The following is an 18,937-nucleotide window of genomic DNA, read 5'->3' as shown; positions in this document are numbered from 1 at the left end:
GAGACAATCCTTCTAACAGCAAGTCTGCTTCACAAACAAGCAAATTTAAAATGGTCCCAACATGGATTTGGGTGTCCACTGCTGTTAAACTAAATCACAGACTGAAAGTGGATCTTTGTGCTATACAGCACAGCATGGCACAGTGGCCTTGTTGAGAAAGGAACATAATGTATCAGAAACAGCAATCAATGAGTATCTCCCTTCTGAGATATTTCAACTCAGCAGTGCATTTCTCATAAAAGGTTTTTCTTTCACATAATACAAATACTGTATCCATACATGGCCAAGCAGCTTTCCTGGGTTATTCCCAGTGATGTATGCTGTTTCCACAATTACTGCAGAGTTCATACCCCACTGTCAGATCACATTCCAGTCACATGTCCTTCAGACATGAGAAAGAAATCAGACTCAGCATAGGCATGACTGTAGCTGTCATCAACTGATGGTATTTCAGACTGATGAAATTATCCAGATCTTATGAACATCATCTCTCTTTTGCTCTCTTTCTATATTCAGACCAAATTCCAAATGCGTAAGATTTGCAACAAAACATAACCCAGATTTGACCAGGTGAGTATTAATCCTAGAGTCACTCCTAGGCCAAATTCACTCTTCACGTAAGTATAAGCCATTCTAAAGCTTCACCCTGGCAAATAATGTTTTGATTTCGTAATATGGAATATCTGTGATATCTCAGGTTTGCAGGTTACTTTATTGGCGCGCTCATAAAGCTGCAGGACAAGTGCAGCTTAGGCCCCTAAATACCCCTTCTAGGTATTTAGAAGTACTATGATACTTCTAAAACTATTAGCAGAAGGAGCTCACATTCACTGCTTAAATTATATTTGGACCTCATAATTTGTATCACAGCTCTCTGTCCATTCTTTGTAGTGACACACAGGACACATTCTTCTGTTACTTCTCTGTACGTCCCTCTTCTGCATATAGACAAGGGGCAAAACCTGCAATTCAGACTTTTTCGTTAAAAAGCAAATTAACTTAAGAGATTTCCAATAATTATCCACATTGTATACCTGGTTAGCAACACTGATATGAGGAGCAATACTTTTTTATTTCCCCTTTTTTTCTACTTTTTTCCCCTCCTTTTCTTAAACAAATTGATTTTTTTTCCTACAAAAGGACCCCTTAGCTACTACTTTCCAAAGATTGTTAATGACCAACATGAGCTTTAGCTATGAGAAGCAAGGTGTTAATTCGCAGTTTAAAAAAATTCTCTAGTTTCTGTACGTGCATTTAATCACTTCCAAAAAAAAAAAAAAAAAAAAGCAATATATCCTTATATAGGATATAACCATTCTGATTCTTTTCTCACTTCTGAAGCAACATCTCCAATGTTGCTCAGCTAATTCACTTGCCACCTGCAAGAATGCTAATTATTCAGAAATGTGCCCTTTTTAACTGTTTGTGTGGCCTTATCATAAGCTTTCTAGTATAGTTAAGACACCATCAGCATATCAAAACGGTTATGTAATTTCATCACATATCTATTAAACTGAGGCCACAAAACAAACAAACAAACAAAATTTGATAGGACTTTACTGTCAAGGATATCTGGGAAAACTGCTGACAACAATTTGTTAATCTTACCCTTGAGAAGATATTTTCCAGAGAGCTAGTCAAGGATTTCTTGGCCTTGTTTTTCAGAACATCAAGTTTAAACCTGCCACCACTGGTGGTGTTTTCTGGAATCACACTGTTAGACGCAGTCTGTTGATATGAACAAGGACACAATTCAGTTTTGGCAATTGTTTTCGCAACTGCAGACCTCCAAAGTCTGGAACTAAACCAAGTTACATAATAGACAATACATTCCTATTCTTTATTTTAAATATAAATTTAAAAAGAACTTAAAGGTACGTTCTATTCCCTAAAGACTATCTTGAAAAAGAATATTCATTTAATAATATTGATATCTATTTCCCTTGCCAGATAAAGTAGTAGTTTAGACAGACACCAACGCCCCCTTCATTCTTATTTTGCTCTCTCTAGAAATGACTTTTTGAGAATGGGGATCAGGAGGGAAAGAAAAAAGAAGACAGATGTAGTATTCTTGTACTGTAAAGAAACAAACCTAAAAATAATTGATTGTCTTCTTCCCTCTTTTCCTATTCCTAAGCATGTCACAGCAAATTAAATGAAATTACTTTTTTTTCCGTCTTCTCTCAATTACAATACTCAGTTTCAGCTATCCCAGATGAACTCTAGCAACAACCTTTCTGGTAGTCTAGGTTACACTTGAATACGAATGGGAGGAGGGAGAGGAATCGCATGAAATCAGGCTTTACCGATGGAGCTTCACCAATGTGAATGTGCGTTTTCTGCTTAGCTTCACAGAGTTGGCGTAGATGTAGGATCACAAGTTCATTTTCTTCCTGGTCATTCTCAGGCTTCATTTTCTGTTAGAACAAAGAAAAGAAAAAAATTAGTCTTTCAAGTCATTATTTGCTTATTTTCACTTCCATATGTATACATTCTTTGAAGGTAACACACTGACACTCCAGAAGCCAAAGTGCACAATTAACGAGTCACATTACATCATCATCTGTGTGCCTTCCTACTCACAAGTAAAATAGACCAAAAAATTCCATATGGAGAACGTTGCAGGATGTGGAGGTGAAGGGGAGGGGGAGTATTAACACTACACATTTTGTTTTCAAAGGTTGTCTGATGTTGTCTAAACTTATAAAAGGAAAAAAGAACCTATAAAAATCAAACAGGCATTCCCTTCTTGAGGCTGCTAGAAAGCAGTGTAGCCTTTGGAAGCATGAATTACTATATAGGTCATTCACTTGAGTACATTTTCTTGCACCAGATTTTTGCCTCAGAATTAAGGTCAAAAGAGAGCTTCTGAAAATGCCAACCAGTTGCCTGACACCTGCATATCTACCTGCTCTCAATTCATTCTCACATCACTTGTGGGTAGAGAAAAATGTTTACGGATAACATAAAATATCCTCTGGGTAAGAACAGAAGAAGTCTCAGAAGAATTGGGAACCAAAATTTGTCTGAGAGCAGCGTATCACGCATTAGATTAGGCTAAAGCATACTATTTCAGTATGATGGTTGATGGAACAACAGTAAATTCTACGCCAACAACATAACAAAACAAACAAAAAAACCCATATAATCAAAAGAAAAAACATCCAGTCCATTTTGGCACGGGCTTTTTCAAATCTGAGACAATAGCTTCTAATTTATTACCTGAACACGTTCAAAAATGTCTGCTTGCTCATTATCACTTAGTGATGACAAATGCCTCTGAATTACAAGCTTGGCTCTTGGTGGATAAAGTCCTGAGAAGAGAAAGGAGTATTAAAGCTTCTGGACTCCCAGGACAGTTTCGGAAAAAAAAAAAAACAACAAAACAATGGTATAAACAAATATAAACTTGCATTTAAATTCATAAAAGTTTGATGTGCGATATTTGTATATCGGCAGCATATTTGATAGATGTTTTAAGTTTTTCTAAAGCACAGGGCTCATTTTGATAGCAGTAAAAATAGAACTAACAGCCGTTAAGTGGCTGGCTCCTCAGTAAAAGGTTGTGATGCTCCACTGACATCTGCCTTCCTAGTATCAAGAGATGGAAGCCTGACATCTGTACAGGAGGGGACAAAGAGTGGAACAGTCCATCAATAAGGTCTGAAAGATACTCAATGCACAAGATACAAAGAAGCTATCAGAGGCTTTAATTGAAAAGTTTAGATGAATTTCTGGACAAGGAAAGGAAAGGATAGAGGCCATACCAGAGAACATCACCTTTAAAAACAAGAGCAGCATAAAAGCTGTAAGAAATTAAGAAAAAAAATTCCAATATTCAAAAAGGCCCACGTTTCCTCAGACCTTATTCTAGGCATCTACAAAAACCCATGGTGAATACAACTGCCCTAGATCAGATAAAAATATATTCTCCTCCACCCAAGCTAGATATTATCCTAACAGAACTGCAATCAGAGCAGATAAAAATCTTTTAAAGCCATGAAGTTCTGGGCTTGATTATGGTAAAATTCTAGATTCTAAAAGAAGAAGAAAGCAAAACAGACACTGAAATCTTTAAGTCACTAAGCAAAAGTTTAAGAAAATTCTACCATGGTATTCAATTTGTTACCATAGGAGAGATTTTACTTCGATACCAGATGCTTAATCCAGTCTTGAAAGTCTACACTATCAAGACAATTATGCTGCCTCAGATGGAAGCCTCTATAGTTTTCTATTCAGGGAAGACTTTCCCAGATAAATTTTCACTTCTGAATATCTACTGTTGAATCCAGAAAAAAAAAAAGTCAACTGAATGTCACTCATCTAAGATCTCATTGTTTTCTTTTCATCCACTAGAGGGAGATAAGTAGCAATTATCATCATTATCATCACCAGACCAGGAGATACAAGACTGCTATAACATACTTGGTTATTTCTGCCTAAAACTCTTTGCAAGGAGACATATCAGAGTGACTACAAAAATAGGATGCTGCTATTCATATTTTTTAATTCTGTCTTATAAGATATTTTGCATGGGCTTTGGAATACCTCACTTCCACAGAAACCAAAAAGAGTTGTGGATTCGTATTTAAAGTCAAGTAGTTGTTTTGACTTACTTTATTAGATATTAATTTCCTATCACAGAAACACAGATACACCAAGGTTGGAAAAGACCTACAAGATCATCCAGTCCAACCATCCACCTATCACCAATAGTTCTCACTAAACCATGTCCCTCAACACAAAATCCAAACATTCCTTGAACACCTCCAGGGTCAGTGACTCCACCACCTCCATGGGCAGCCCATTCCACTGCCTGACCACACTCTTTCAGAGAAGTAGTATTTCCTAACGTCCAGCCTAAATCTCCCCTAGCACAGCTTGAAGCCATTCCCTCTAGTCCTGTCACCAGTTACATGAGACAAGAGGCTGACCCCCAGCTCACTACAACCTCCCTTCAGGTAGTTATAGAGAGCAATAAGGTCTCCCGTAAGCCTCCTCTTCTCCAGACTGAACAATCCCAGCTCCTTCAGTTTCTCCTTATAAGGCCTCCTCATAAGTTGCTCCTTAAGTCACTATCTTAATAATTTATTTCCTACGATAGAAAGGAAACCAGATTTTGAAGTATCTAGGAGAACAAACACAAAAATTAAAAAACAAAGCAAAAAAAAAAAAAAAAGACTAAGAATGCCTCCCACCTCCCACCATTTTATTCTTCTCCCACAAGAATGAATACATGAGAAAGGAAGATCCTCTCTTGATCACTGCTGTCTCTTCACGATCCATTTTGAAAGAGCATATCTTCAGGAAATGGAGAACTTTGGCTTTTTTGTCTCTCTTAACACTTAAGATAAGCATGAAATAAAAAAATATGTACTTTTAATCCAATCTGTATTATACTCAGTTGCTCATTACTGCAGTCACCTCCAGTCAGTTGCACAGAGTGGAAAGCAATGGAAAGACCTGCTTATTGGGATACTTTTCTCTTCCTTCCCACATCAATTAAACTGAAAGTGCATGATTGACACAATTAAATTTTACATAAACAGTATGATATTTTTAGAATAATCAGGCAAAAAAATTACAATACAAATTCAGCTGCTACCTTCAATTCTTTCACAAAGTTTGTGCAATGAATGCATAGGACAGGCCTCACACAGCTTAACCTGCGTCTTGGCACTTTGAAGAGCTGCAGCAGTGCTAAAGGCTTGCTTCAAGGTAAGCATTACCTCATCAACCTAAAGGCGAAAGAGCAAAAAGATAACATGTAAGCAACAGTGCATGCCATATACATCAAATAAGGTTCATAGCTTATACCAGAGACAGGTGCTTTGCCATCAAACAACCTGTCTGCTGTCTTCTAGAGTTCAAGGTTTTATCCCCTGCTCTCTGCCCATTCTATCCAAAGACAAAGGCAATGAGTTTGCTACCTGAACTTCAACACCGGAGTTTTCTGAAACCTCCAACTACTTTGCTGACACAGAGGATTTAGTGATGTAGATAATTTCAAAAGGTAAATGGACACACAAGGGTGGAAGATAGAAGTCTGTATTTAGAAGGGCCTTCACATCTAACTTACATTGTGTCTAGGATATATCTGCATCCACAGACACTTGATTCTAGAGACTTACCTGCCAGTGCATTTGAAAAGAGCTTCAGAGACATACAGTAAGTTTCCACTAATAGTAAAAACAATAACACAATCATAATTTTGGAAATGAGTTTATCATTTACTCTGTGCAAGGATCTCAAACTACATTTCCAAGTTTCTACTGTTCAATTGCAAGCACATTTCCGGCCTCAAAAAAAGGTTATCCTAGACTCTGTATTTCCTCAGTCTCCACTGAAATAAGATGTTCACCATCTTAAAGCTCAGTTAAAAGTGTAACTTTTAATATCAAACTATAACTCATGGTTACTGGCTAAATAAAAAATTAATTTCTTCCCTTTAGCTTCAAGTTTCTCCTGCAAACTACATTAGTCCCCCTCAATTATATTTCTCCAATAACCACTCACCCTTTAGCACAAAGCCCCACAAACCTAACCCTGCCAGCAGACAGGAGCTTCCCCCCTGTTCACTTTACTCCAGACCACTAGACTGGCCACCATGTGAGTCTCCCTGTTTGTATTTTAGGCTAACACAATCCTTATTAAAAGCTGTGTACCCATGCCTTTGCATTAGCAGGAGGTGAGATTGAAGACAATATTTTAGGTTGTACCCATTCACTTCTATAAAAAGAGTTTTAAGCATGGACAGCAGTTCCTAAGTGCTCTCTTTAGCAATAAGGCAGGCTGTGGTAAAATGAATGTCCATTTCATAATACCAATATATTACTGTTAAGAGTCAGCTAGCAAAGATACCTCAAATGAAAGATAAACAGAACAGTACTAAACATACAAATTCTAACTATACCAAAATCATGGGAACTGTAACTAGGTTTAGAGCCAATGAACAAAAGTCAACTAACACAGCCTGCCTGATAGCACCGAGTTTGGAAAACACCATGTTTTGCAGCTCCACACTGCCAAAGTCAAACTGCTGCTGATGTCCAAGGGATTGCATCTGAAGGTAGGTCGGAACGTCTACATCATATTGCAATGTGGACATTCACATGCAAAACAGTATTTAACCACGTAGAAGGATTCACAGATATTTTTTCTTCAGAGACCACAATTTAAGGGCCTCTGAGCCAAATTGCGCACGGTCATATTTATCAATAAGTTGCGTAGCATTTCATGTTAGTACAAAGATTCCACTGATCTCATAAGTCTCACATCAAGCAGTTACCTCTATCAGTTAAATCACTAGCACTGGGTACCTCAGCCAACAAATACATACTTATGAAATTTTTATTGGATTTTTTAGTTGCACACATACAATGTGTGAACTCAGGTTTTCTCCCTCTTTGATTAGATGCTGTTATTTTCCTCTCCTGAGGAAACAGCGAAAACTCAGAAGCCACATGCAAAAACAGGTTATAGAAATACTATCTTGAAAAATCTGTTTGGGTTTTACCATCAGCTTTCTTACTGATTCAAAACAAGTAACTATGATTAATAGGGAACCAAGCGTCTCAACAATTAGAAATGCAAGAGTTACAAATACAGAGTCCAAACATGCTTGCTGCTTAAATGAATGAACCCATCCACCTGGACCTTTTCAATTTGTTACTGACATCCATGTCAGCAGAGCACCAGCATAAGTCTATAGAAGGACAGAACGTGTGCATTTCCTATACCTTAGTTTTAAATTCACAACTGAGGTTCAGAGGTGTGAGACATGACCACTAAGGCTCAGTTTATAGAGTAGAACAGAAATTCCCATGGTTTCAGAAATGCTTTAGACATAATCTGATGGAGATGTTGGGATCATTTATAAATACTCACCAGAGACTCACTTGCACATTGGAACACATAGCAAACATACTGACTTAATGCAGGTTCAACAGATTCCCGGCAAATGAAACCAAAGTGATCAACGTGTTTTATACCCTAAAAAAGAGTTTTTTATGAAAAATATTGAGTTTAAAATAGTTTAAAAATCAGCATTAGTGAACTGTTTTACAAACATGTTTAGTTTCCCAAGTGAAACCAAAACTAGTCACCGGACTCCAACACTTCTCAACACAAAAATTTGAGAAACTATAAATATGTCTTTCTAATGATCTATTATATAAATTCAATAGTTCATTTTTATAGTTTTTTTTTTTCTTTTTTGCATTAAGAAATTACATAAAGCTGTAGTTACAAAACAATAGATCTGGACCTGAATGTCTTCCTTGAGGAGAACAGATATTCAGGGAAGACAACAAAGCAGTTCAAGGCTATAGAGAACAGCAGGACAAGGGGAAATGGTTTTAAGTTGAAGGAGGGAAGATTTAGGTTGGATGTCAGGGCGAAGTTCTTTAGAATGAGAGTGGTGAGGTACTGGAACAGTCTGGAGAGATTGTGGATGCTCTGTCCCTGGTGGTGTTCAATGCCAAGTTGGATGGTGCCCCGGGCAACCTGGTCTAGAATTAAAGAGGGAAGTTGGTGGCCCTGCGTGTGGCAGGGGGGTTGGAGATCATGATCCTTGAGGTCCCTTCCAACTCAGGCCATTCTGTGATCTTGTGAGATTCTGTGTTTGGAACAGTCCCTACAGTGAAGGCTGCATGCACTAAGCCCACTCTAGAACATGGGACTGAAGTAGCACTGAAGTAGCAACGGATCTTCTCTTTCCTATCAATAAAGACTGAACAACATGAAAAGGAACAGGAAATGAGCAAAGACATGTAGAATTCCAACTGTATTATTAAGTAAATTCTCTGTTTTTAGACTGGGTTACATACTAGAAGTTTCATGAATTCCTACACATTACTACTGATGTTTTATTTCAAGATGCTATTCTAACTGCTTGAGAGGGAATACTGCCTTGCTAAAAACAGCACAGAGAAGATCAAAGACAGCTGCTTCCTAAGAAGCACGATATTCCCAGTCTTAATTCATGGAACATGACTCATTATTGTTAAAGCTCTTGCCAATGTTTTTATCATCTAAGTATGGTAATAGCAGATTCTCTCCAGAAGAAAGTTTAATCCCTCAAGTTCAAATACATCAGAAAGCAGAACTTGTTTGCTTGGATCCATCTCCAAAGAAAACACCTATATCATAGAAAAGGGAAGGAGGCCAAACAACTTGTCTGTCCCCACAGAGAACACTCCAGACAAAACTGGTAACACACTACGTGACAGACTGAACATATTGTTGCTACTCCCAGCAGATTTTAAAACTAAAAACAAAATTCCAGAGGTTACATTTGTGCCACTTAAGAGAAACTTAAGTGCAGAAACATTCCAAGAGGGTACAACTTCCATTATTTTACCACAGTCCACACTAATTCTGACTTAACCCATTTTCACATAACACACAAAGTCTACAGAAGAATAATAATTTAAAAACCCAAACATATGGACACACACATTTTAATTGACATAACAGCAAAGGGTTGCTTTGTTTTGCAAGGAAATTGCATTTATTTAAGGTATATCAGAGAGATGCCAGCTCCCTCACTGCTGACCATGCCTGGACAAGCCTACTGCTGTCAGATTTGTCAGGCTCTGCAGGATAACATGCGTGGGGGAGAAGAACGTGACACTTGCACCAAAGTGTAAACAGTACAGTATGTTCCTCCACCACTTTTCTTCAAGAATGGTCTGACTCTGAATGCCAAATCACACACACCTTTCTCATTTTTCTCAGTTCCCTCAAGGACAGCAAAGCTGAAACAAGGAAACCTCTTCAGCTGCCTGATAGTGCACACACAGGGGTCTTCTGTCTATTGTATCTGCTGATTTGACAATTATGCAAAGTGTGGATAATGAACTAAACGTAGCCAAACATACTCAAACTATAGAATAAAAACATCTTTATTACACCAGACTAAGAGAATCCAGAATGCAAGCTGAAAAGAACATCTTTTTCATTGCTTTCAAAGCTCAGGAGAACAAACATTAATAAGCTGCAGTCACACAACACATAGTAAATCACTTCCCTATAAATCCACAACAGAGAAGCCCGATGGCTAGCAGAGTTCTTGAAAGAAATACTGATGAGCTTTAAACAAGCAAATCCTTACTTGGACAAATTTCATATTTCATTTCTTCTGAACATAAGAAAAATACAAAATCAAAAACCGATTTCTCTAAAGTATTTTTTGCATTAAATGAGAAACCCTTAGTATTACCAGTGTTTAAGTTATTCAGGCATGCAAAATGACAAAAACATTTCTCCAAATGACAGCAAAATCCTCCACTTCCAAAGCCCAACATGCAGCATCACCTGACATTACTGACCACATACAGTTATTTTACTGAAGGAAAAGCAAGATGTCAGAGGTCTACAGTGGTCTTGCTTGTCTCCACCATAGAATCATTAAAGTTGGAAAAGACCACCAAGACCATCTAATCCAACCATCAATCCATCACACCACCACATCCACTAACCATGGCCCTCAGTGTGAAATATGATTCTTTGAAGTCAGCAGAACAAAAGTTGTCCATGTCTAGGACAGTTTTCTTTGCCCATTTTAGGTATGTACATACAACACTCGAATCCAGTACGTAATAACCATCACTTTTATTCAGCTCAGTTCACCATTCAGTTTGGTGGTCCAATGGAAGGAAAGTCAAACCATCTACCAATTTTGCTTTCTGTAACACTGCCTTAAGAACCTTTTTTATCTATGTTTATTATAGAGTTATTAATAAATAACTGCCTGATTATATTGTTCCACTCTGTATTTGCACATGCCTTTTTCCACTACTAGCTGTAGACAGACTCCACCTAAGGGCCTGGACCAACAGCTGGGCAGGCCCCTTTGATTTTCAAGTGAACAGTTCTTAATTCATATTAACACCAGTAGCACAGCCATACAAGAGAAAATTTCTAATTAGCATTAAAATGAGGGGTGAAATGCAATCTTAAGAGTATGCCAGGAAGCATACTTCAAACTAGAATAACAACGTTTAAGGTGGCCTGAAATGATGCAGGTGCATGGGCAATGGGATAAGGTAATTTAAAAAAGACTTCAAAGCGTCACAAGTAACAGCTGTTGAACAACAGCAATATAGGACAACAAATCCCTCAGCCTTGATGATCCACTTTTCATAAAACAGATTTACAAGATGGAGAAAGCTAGGTTCACCTATTAGCATATTCTCTAGAAGAAATGATGCAGGTAAACTGTTTTTCTGGAAGGCTGATCTGATGTGCTTCTCCCTTCACTCCAGAGGCTTTCAGGAGATCAGCTATTCAGAAACAGCACTCTCAGAGCATCCTGAACGGGTATTAAGCTGCTTCCAAAATTAAATCCAATGCTATTCCAAAGCAGAACAGTTTATACTTGGCTTTCTGGCCAGTGACGAAAGTTACCACTACTGCAGCTCATGCTGATTATTTTGTATTCATCATTTCTGTATTTAAGCTCTTTGGAAATGACAGTGTTGTTCGTTTTTTCTTTTCTTTTTTTTTTTTTTTTTTTGCAGAATCTACTCGTAACTGCTACCAGAGGAGCGTAATCCCTGATTTAAATAACAGCTTTCAGTATTGTAAAGGAAAACCACTTCTTCGTCTGCTGCAACTGCTTATGAAGCAATCTCAATTTAATATACAGCTATTACAGCTGTACTCCCCAAAGAAGCCAGTGACATTTTCCTGTCAAACTTCGTGCAGAGTTAATATACACATTTATCATGATCTCTCAAAATCTTCCCTATTTTTAAATTAAGGATCAAATGGGATAAAGCAGCAATCTAGTATTTATTGTGATTTAGACAGATGGGATAAACTTTTTAAAAGTGGTCTTTGAGACTGAATAAAGGAGTACACCACAGAATTCTGAAAAAAATAAAAAAAAACAACTTATTTTTTCAGTTTTCTGTAAGCTATTAAGGCAACCAAGCTAAGAACAAATCAATTCCTTTTCATAGAATGGCCCGGGTTGAAAAGGACCTCAATGAATTCAGCGAGACCTGGACAGTCTGGAGAGTTGGGCAGAAAGAAACCACATGAGGTTCAACAAAAGCAAGAGTAGAGTCTTGCACCTAGAGAGGAATAACTGCATGCACCGGTACAGGTTGGGGGATGACCTGCTGGAGAGGAGCTCTGCGGAAAGGGACCTGGGTGTCCTGGCGGACGACAGGTCAGCCATGAGCCAGCAGTGTGCCCTTGTGGCCAAGAGGGCCAATGGCATTCTGGGGTGCATTAAATAGAGCGTGGCCAGCAGGTCGAGGGAGGTGACCCTCCCCCTTTACTCCGCCCTGGTAAGGCCTCATCTGTGTCCAGTTCTGGGCTCCCCAGTACAAAAAAGACCAGCGGAGGGCCACAAAGATGCTGAAGGGCCTGGAGCATCTTCCCTATGAAGAAAGGCTAAGTGAACTAGGTCTGTTTAGCCTTGAGAAAAGAAGACTGAGAGGAGACCTGATCCAGGTCTATAAATATCTAAGGTGTGGGGGGCAGAGAGGAGAGGCCAGACTGTTTTCAGCAGTGTGTGGAGACAGGACAAGGGGAAATGGCCAGAAACTGGAGCATAGGAAGTTCCGCACCAATGTGCGCAAGAACTTCTTTACGGTGAGGGTGACGGAGCACTGGAACAGGCTGCCCAGGGAGGTTGTGGAGTCTCCTTCTCTGGAGATACTGAAGACCCGCCTGGACACCTACCTGTGCGACCTGGTGTAGGGAACCTGCTTTGGCAGGGGGCTTGGACTCGATGATCTTTGGAGTCCCTTCCAACCCCTATGATTCTGTGATCATCTAGTTTCAACCCTCTGCTATGCGCAGGGTCGCCAACCGCTAGACCAGGGTGCCAAGAGCCACATCCAGCCTGGCCTTGAATGCCTCCAGGGATGGGACAACCACAGCCTCCTTGGGCAACCTGTTCCAGTCCGTCACCACCCTCTGAGTGAAAAACCACCTAATATCTAACTTAAACCTCCCATCTCAGTTTAAAACCATTCCCCCTTTTCTTCCAATAACCTATACATTGCTTCCCATTAATGCTTACCTGAGAACATGAGGAGATATCTTTAAAATTCTTTTCAAGCACAACTGATTTGGTGTCTGGGCTGATGAGGTTAACTTCAAATCTTCCAACCTTGGAAAAAAACAACAATGACAAGAACAAAAAAAAAAAAAGAACAAGAAAGTCTAGTTTATGACTGCCTTGGAGGCACAGTGCTAATGGCAACAAAAATGTCTAAATCTACCTCTTTCCGTTTTGCACATAGTACCTTCAGCATACTGGCTCACTCAGTAGGAGTAAGGGTGCCATAATTAAGCCTATATTGAGTAATAGTATTTCAGCAAGAACAATACACTCCATTCAATAGAAAAAAAAAGATTTAGAAAGGAGACAGCTGTGGGGGGTGGACTTTTTCATTTTGAGTTATTTTGGGCAAAAGATCACATATTTGGCAGATTATTAAGGTCTTTGATACAATGTGGCTAAATGATAAGATCCAGTAAGGAGAACAGCAGAACTACACAATCTGTGGATGGTTTGATTTAAAAAGTATATTAAAAACCAAAAATCAAAAGCTAAAACCTCAAAACCACCAGCACCACAACAGTTCCACAGATCAACTGAGAAACTATGCTAATCTTAAAGTGATTCTTTTAGTTTTTATACCAATTATGAATGAAAAAGTAGAGGCTCTGCAGCAAGTTATCTTTCAGTTTTCCCAAACTGCTTCTCAAGCATACACAACTTTCTCCATAGAGCTTGGGGAATTTTGCAACTAAATCCTTTTCAATACTAGTGATATTCATGGCCCAAAGGGCAATGCATTCTCACTTCAGTTAGCACTTCCCTGAGAGAATAAATGCAAGAATGGTCTTAAACGCAAATGGAAAGACAAAAACTCAAGCATTTAGCTCCCTGTTATTTTAAGGTTCAAAATTTATTTACTTTCATTTTATGGGTCACCTCCCTTAAGTGTCCTTTTGTTTTCTCAATACAAGCACAGAAGATGCCAAATGCACTTCAGGCAAGAGAAGAAAGGACTGTGAAGCTGCAAACAAGAAGGCCTCAGTATAAGCAGAGATGCTACTTATCTGGGAAAGACAAGTTTAACATCAGCACAATTTATCATAAAGGAGCTGGCTCAAGCATATGGCTGCAAACTTAGGAGCTTCTTTTTAATTGAATAACAACAACAACAAAGGATATATTCATAACTAAATTGTCACGGATTATTTTTTTGAATAAAATACTTCTTTGTTCAGCTGAGCCCCAAATCTCACCAACATCAGCATCAAGTCTCATCAGCATGAGCATCAAATCTCAACCAGAATTACATATGAAATACTCAAATCTGTCCATAGAAACTCAGCTTTTGTTGAGCATGAGTAGTTTCATTTTCTTTAAGAATCTATCTGGGCTTGTGAATTGTGCTGACTACCTTAAAAGCCAGCTGCTTTTATTCCAATTACTTTTGAATAAATATTTGAGAAATCATGAAACCACATCGAATACACACTACTTATCTTACGAGACTTGTCTCAGCTTCACACTGGACAAGTGACAAACTCCTAGGACACACCTGAAACAACATTGTCCTGTTCTTCTCAGAATCAGAGGGTTGAACATGACTGGGTGCACTTGCATGTCTTCTACGTGGCTGTGTTTTCAGGTTTGCATCATGAACCCTTCTTTGCATAACTGCAGTGACACTGCTGCACCGGGAACGAAATTCCTGCTGCTCATCAAAACCAGAGTCCTCCAAAATTCGCTCTGGAAAGGAGCTACGGGTGCTGGCCAGGCTGGTCAAATTGTTCTGACTGCCAATTGTAAACATCACAGCATGCCCTGTGGTGGTATTTGGACTTTCCAGCTCCTCAAATGGACTATCCAATGGAGAAGCTGGTGCATTTCCTTCACACAGAGCTAGGTCCAAACTTGACTCATTATTCCGCTGTTCACTGAGTAGTTTCAGGCGCTGACGCTCATGAAGGCTGAATTTCTCAATGCAATCATCAATTAATGATGAGGGAGCTTTCTTGTGAGCCACTGTAACCTTTCCACAGTACAAGACCTCAAATTTTTGAGAGTTATAGAAAGCATCTTCACTATCCTTACTTGGTTTGGCATCTTCTTTCAATGCTGCTTTGGAGACTTGTCTTATGCTGCTGATGACATCAGGAACCTAAAGGACAGTATAAGAGGTCTCTTTAGCAGGCACAGATGAGAGCACAGAGAAAGAAAAAACAATTGTTACTGTACATATTCCCACAAGTTTTTCAATAGAGTGCCACTACTTCTTGGCTGTCAGAATAAAAGCAAATTCAAAATTCAAAATTCTGTACAGACTGTTTCTGAAGCGGAACCAAAGCAAATAATTTCTAATATTTTTCACAGGAACCTGTTTCAGAATATAAGGTTTTAAACTACCAAAGCACTGAGCTGAAAGTCTACTGACAAATGTCTGCATCTTCTCTTTTTTTCCTTTAACTGATACTGCCTTCTCTGTTCTGCAGCCTATGGCAGAGCATTAATGTTTCATTTTCCTGCTGTCTCAGTCATCACAGAATACCAACATTTCTCTTCTCCTCCACTGTTTTTGCCTACGGGTTCCTATTATATCCCTATAAGGCCAAACTGCATATCACTGTAGCAGAAGTTCTCTTCCCTGTATCACCCAGTCTTTTAAGTTCTACCTCCATTACCCCAGTCACCTTAGCAAATGTCTGCCTTCAGTATCAGCATACTTAATGTACAAGATCTTCCCCCCCGTTTTTTTTTGGTTTTTTGTTTTTTTCCTTTACTGAAAAAAAAAACCAAGACTTATGCAAGTCTACCAACAGTTGATCAAAGTGATTTTACTTCTTTCAACACTATCCACCTCTGGATAAACCCAGCCTCTTTGTCACCAACTTTCATCCTTCCCAGTAGGATAACAAATAGCATCGTGGCACATACATTTGGAAGGATTTGAGTTACAATGAGATGCAGGGAGGCTATCTATAATACTTTCCTTGCAAGAGAGATCAATTCTCTGTGGTTACCTATCCAATGCAATCAATCAGCAGTGAATGTTGTATTTCATATAGCTTCTTACCACTTGTATAACATTTGATTTTTTTTTTTTTCAAAAGAAATAAAGAAAAATAAGAGAAAACATAATTTGAAACCACAACTTAGAAAATAAACTTTGCTTCCTACAGTGTTGCTTTATTCCAGTCATGATACAATCTGAAACATGCTAATTAGGCAGTGATCTTGTATGCCAACACTTTTGCAACTCATGGTGGAAAATTACTTGGTCTCAACCACCATCTCCTGTTACACACCCCTCCTCCATTGAGCATTCAAATGCAAGTCTCCTTCCACTTCATTTGTTGCAAAACTAATCCAATTACTCTATGATCTACTGACCTTTGGCTTTTGTCATTACAGACATCATCATCATCATCATCATCATCTTGGTTTTCAATGAGGCCAAAAGTTAGTCTTGATACAGTGCAGACAGTAGGCTGTATTTAATCTTTATTCATTCTCACTGGCAGGCTGCTTTACCACTGCCCATTGTGCACTACCCCCCAGTCTGTGTCAGTTCAGCTGGAGGCAGACATCTCTCAAAGTATCCATGCTAATTCATCTTCCAAGAGACAGGTTTTCTCACTGACTTTTTTTCTTTTTGCAAGAAGCCCTAGACACCATCACAATTACACCCTCAAGGTTGTGTAATTTTTTTTTGGATTTGAATATTAGTTTATTAGTAGTTAATACTGAAATTGCAGGGCAAATTAGACAAAAGAGTAAGCAGGATGGAGATTAAAAATAGTGAATTAATGGGATGAATCTGCTTAAATATTTTTAGAAATCACTTTAGTAGCATTAAGAATAACTATGCTAGGAAAACATAACTTACTAAAGTGTTTCAAACTTCTAGTACTTTCCTACGGTAGTCTCACGAAATTAAGCAGCTAAAGGGGAGAAATGGGATGCTTATTATTTAAACCCATATAGACACTTCACATCTTCCTGGACATATGCCACTGACAGTCAGTTAAAGTAGAGCAAAAAAAGTTAAGCAATTTTTTTCATTCACCTACACTGAAAGGAAATAAATGGTTAGAGTATTGAAACAAATAATTTACCTAGCATATTCAGAATTTTTATCATGAAACTTCAAAGAAAGTTACTTCAAGCAAGGAGACTGGTAGAGGAAGATAGGCAGTGTATTTGCAGAGGCATACTTTCAGCCCTAACAAATCCAATGGAGAGAGTGCTGGAATCCTGCAAGGAGAATTAATTCTCTCAGGTCTCATCACCCAATACTGCTAAGCAGAAAAACAGAAGATGACTACGTCCCAAAGGAAGTCACAGAGGGCTTCTCAGGTGAAAAAGTATGAGCTGATAGTTCAATGGCACTTTTCTGGGACAGTTGTTCTCAAACCAGGAGAAAACAAAAGTGTAATATAGGACATGCCTATATTTATCACTCATTAACTTTCCCTAGATTTCTGAGGAGTAGTGCACTGTCACATTATTACTGTAACACACATTTTTACAAAGGGTAAAAAACGATGACTCAGGGAACTACCATCCTGTCAGCCCCTCCTCGGAGTCAGGGAAGCATAGAACGGATCCTCCTGGAACCTATGCTAACGTGTACAGCGGAGAGGGAGGTGATACGGGACATCCAGTATGGCTTCACTAAGGGCAAGTCCTGCCTGACCAACCTAGCGTTCTATGTATTCTATGTCGATGTAACTGCATCAGTGGACAAGGCAAGAGCCAGTGATGGGAGCTCTGAATGTCCCTGTTCATTGCAGAGGGGTTGGATCCGATGGCCTTTAAAGGTGCCTTCTGACTCAAACCATTCTGATTCTGTAACGTCATTTACCTGGACTTCAGAAAGGCCTTTGACACAGTCCTCCTTAACATCTTTCTCTCCAAATTGGAAAGACATGAATTTGATAGGTGGTCTGTTCAGTGGATGAGGAACTGGTTGTGAGATCATACTCAAAGAGTGGTGGTCAATGACTCAATGTCTGGATGGAGATCAGTGACAAGCAGTATCCTTAAGGGATCGCTGCTGAGATCGATGCTCATTGGTGACATCAACAGTGGGATCGACCCTCACCAAGTTTGCAGATGACACCAAGCTGTGTGGTGCAGTCAACATTCCCAAAGGACAGGATGCCATTCAGAGAGACCTACAAAGGCTCGAGCAGTGTGCCCAGGGGAATCTCTTGAGGCTCAACAAAGTCAAGGTCTTACACATGGGTTGTGTCGTTTCCCACTACCAACACAAGGTGGAGGACGAAATAATTGAGGACAGCCACACAAAAAGAATGTGTGGACTTCAGATGAGCTTTGCTCCCTTCCAGGATGCTGAGAGATATACACATTTACCAGAGACAGAAGTGCTACTTCAACTTTAACACTCTCAAAATAGTGTTCATAGCTACTCCTTCCAAATCTTAGTGGAATTATTGAGGTGTTATCCAGAGCTAACAGTTGAGAGCAATTGTTCAGCAATGTGTAAGAGCCAAGAGAACTCAAAAGAGCAGAGGCCTTTCTTCAGGGCCCATACCAGAAATCCTCAGTGTGAAGAGAACTGCCTCCAAAACTTGGTTTCACAAAAATAAAATGCCTAAAGGTGAGAGGTAAGTAAGAATAGCTTTATAACGACTTTAACAAGGCAATATTTCACTCTAAGGAAACATGATGTATCTGGTAAGTCTAATTAAGGAAAAAGCCACTTGGGAATCTAAATTAAATCAGTTATCATGCATATTTGAGTAGCCCAGCATTGTATGAATCACTCTATACCTAGTTAGATCTGATTCAATGTGTTGATCCAATAAGAAACATCAGCTGTGCTCAAATCAGAATGGATGTCATTAGTCCAGTTTTGCACCATCTACAATAAGATTCAGCTCTGAACATAAGAAA

General features: G+C 39.0%; 1 protein-coding gene across 1 annotated transcript in view; it reads right to left on the bottom strand.

Annotated features, from left to right (window-relative positions):
• Positions 1-18,937, bottom strand: part of TBC1D4 (TBC1 domain family member 4) — a 103,354-nt gene that overhangs the window by 29,707 nt on the left and 54,710 nt on the right. Inside the window, exons 2-8 of the mRNA XM_031607519.2 lie at positions 14,577-15,179; positions 13,040-13,129; positions 7,888-7,992; positions 5,606-5,738; positions 3,223-3,314; positions 2,307-2,417; positions 1,609-1,728 (exon numbers count right to left, since the gene is read on the bottom strand). Of these exons, the coding sequence (XP_031463379.2) occupies positions 1,609-1,728; positions 2,307-2,417; positions 3,223-3,314; positions 5,606-5,738; positions 7,888-7,992; positions 13,040-13,129; positions 14,577-15,179 (1,254 nt within the window). The remainder of the gene's footprint in view (positions 1-1,608; positions 1,729-2,306; positions 2,418-3,222; positions 3,315-5,605; positions 5,739-7,887; positions 7,993-13,039; positions 13,130-14,576; positions 15,180-18,937) is intronic.

This window comes from Phasianus colchicus, chromosome 1 (assembly GCF_987193195.1).
Source record: "Phasianus colchicus chromosome 1, bPhaCol1.hap1.1, whole genome shotgun sequence".
Taxonomy (NCBI): Eukaryota; Metazoa; Chordata; class Aves; order Galliformes; family Phasianidae; genus Phasianus; species Phasianus colchicus.
Note: the sequence above shows the minus strand (reverse complement) of the source record. Positions and strands in the feature narration are given on the sequence as shown.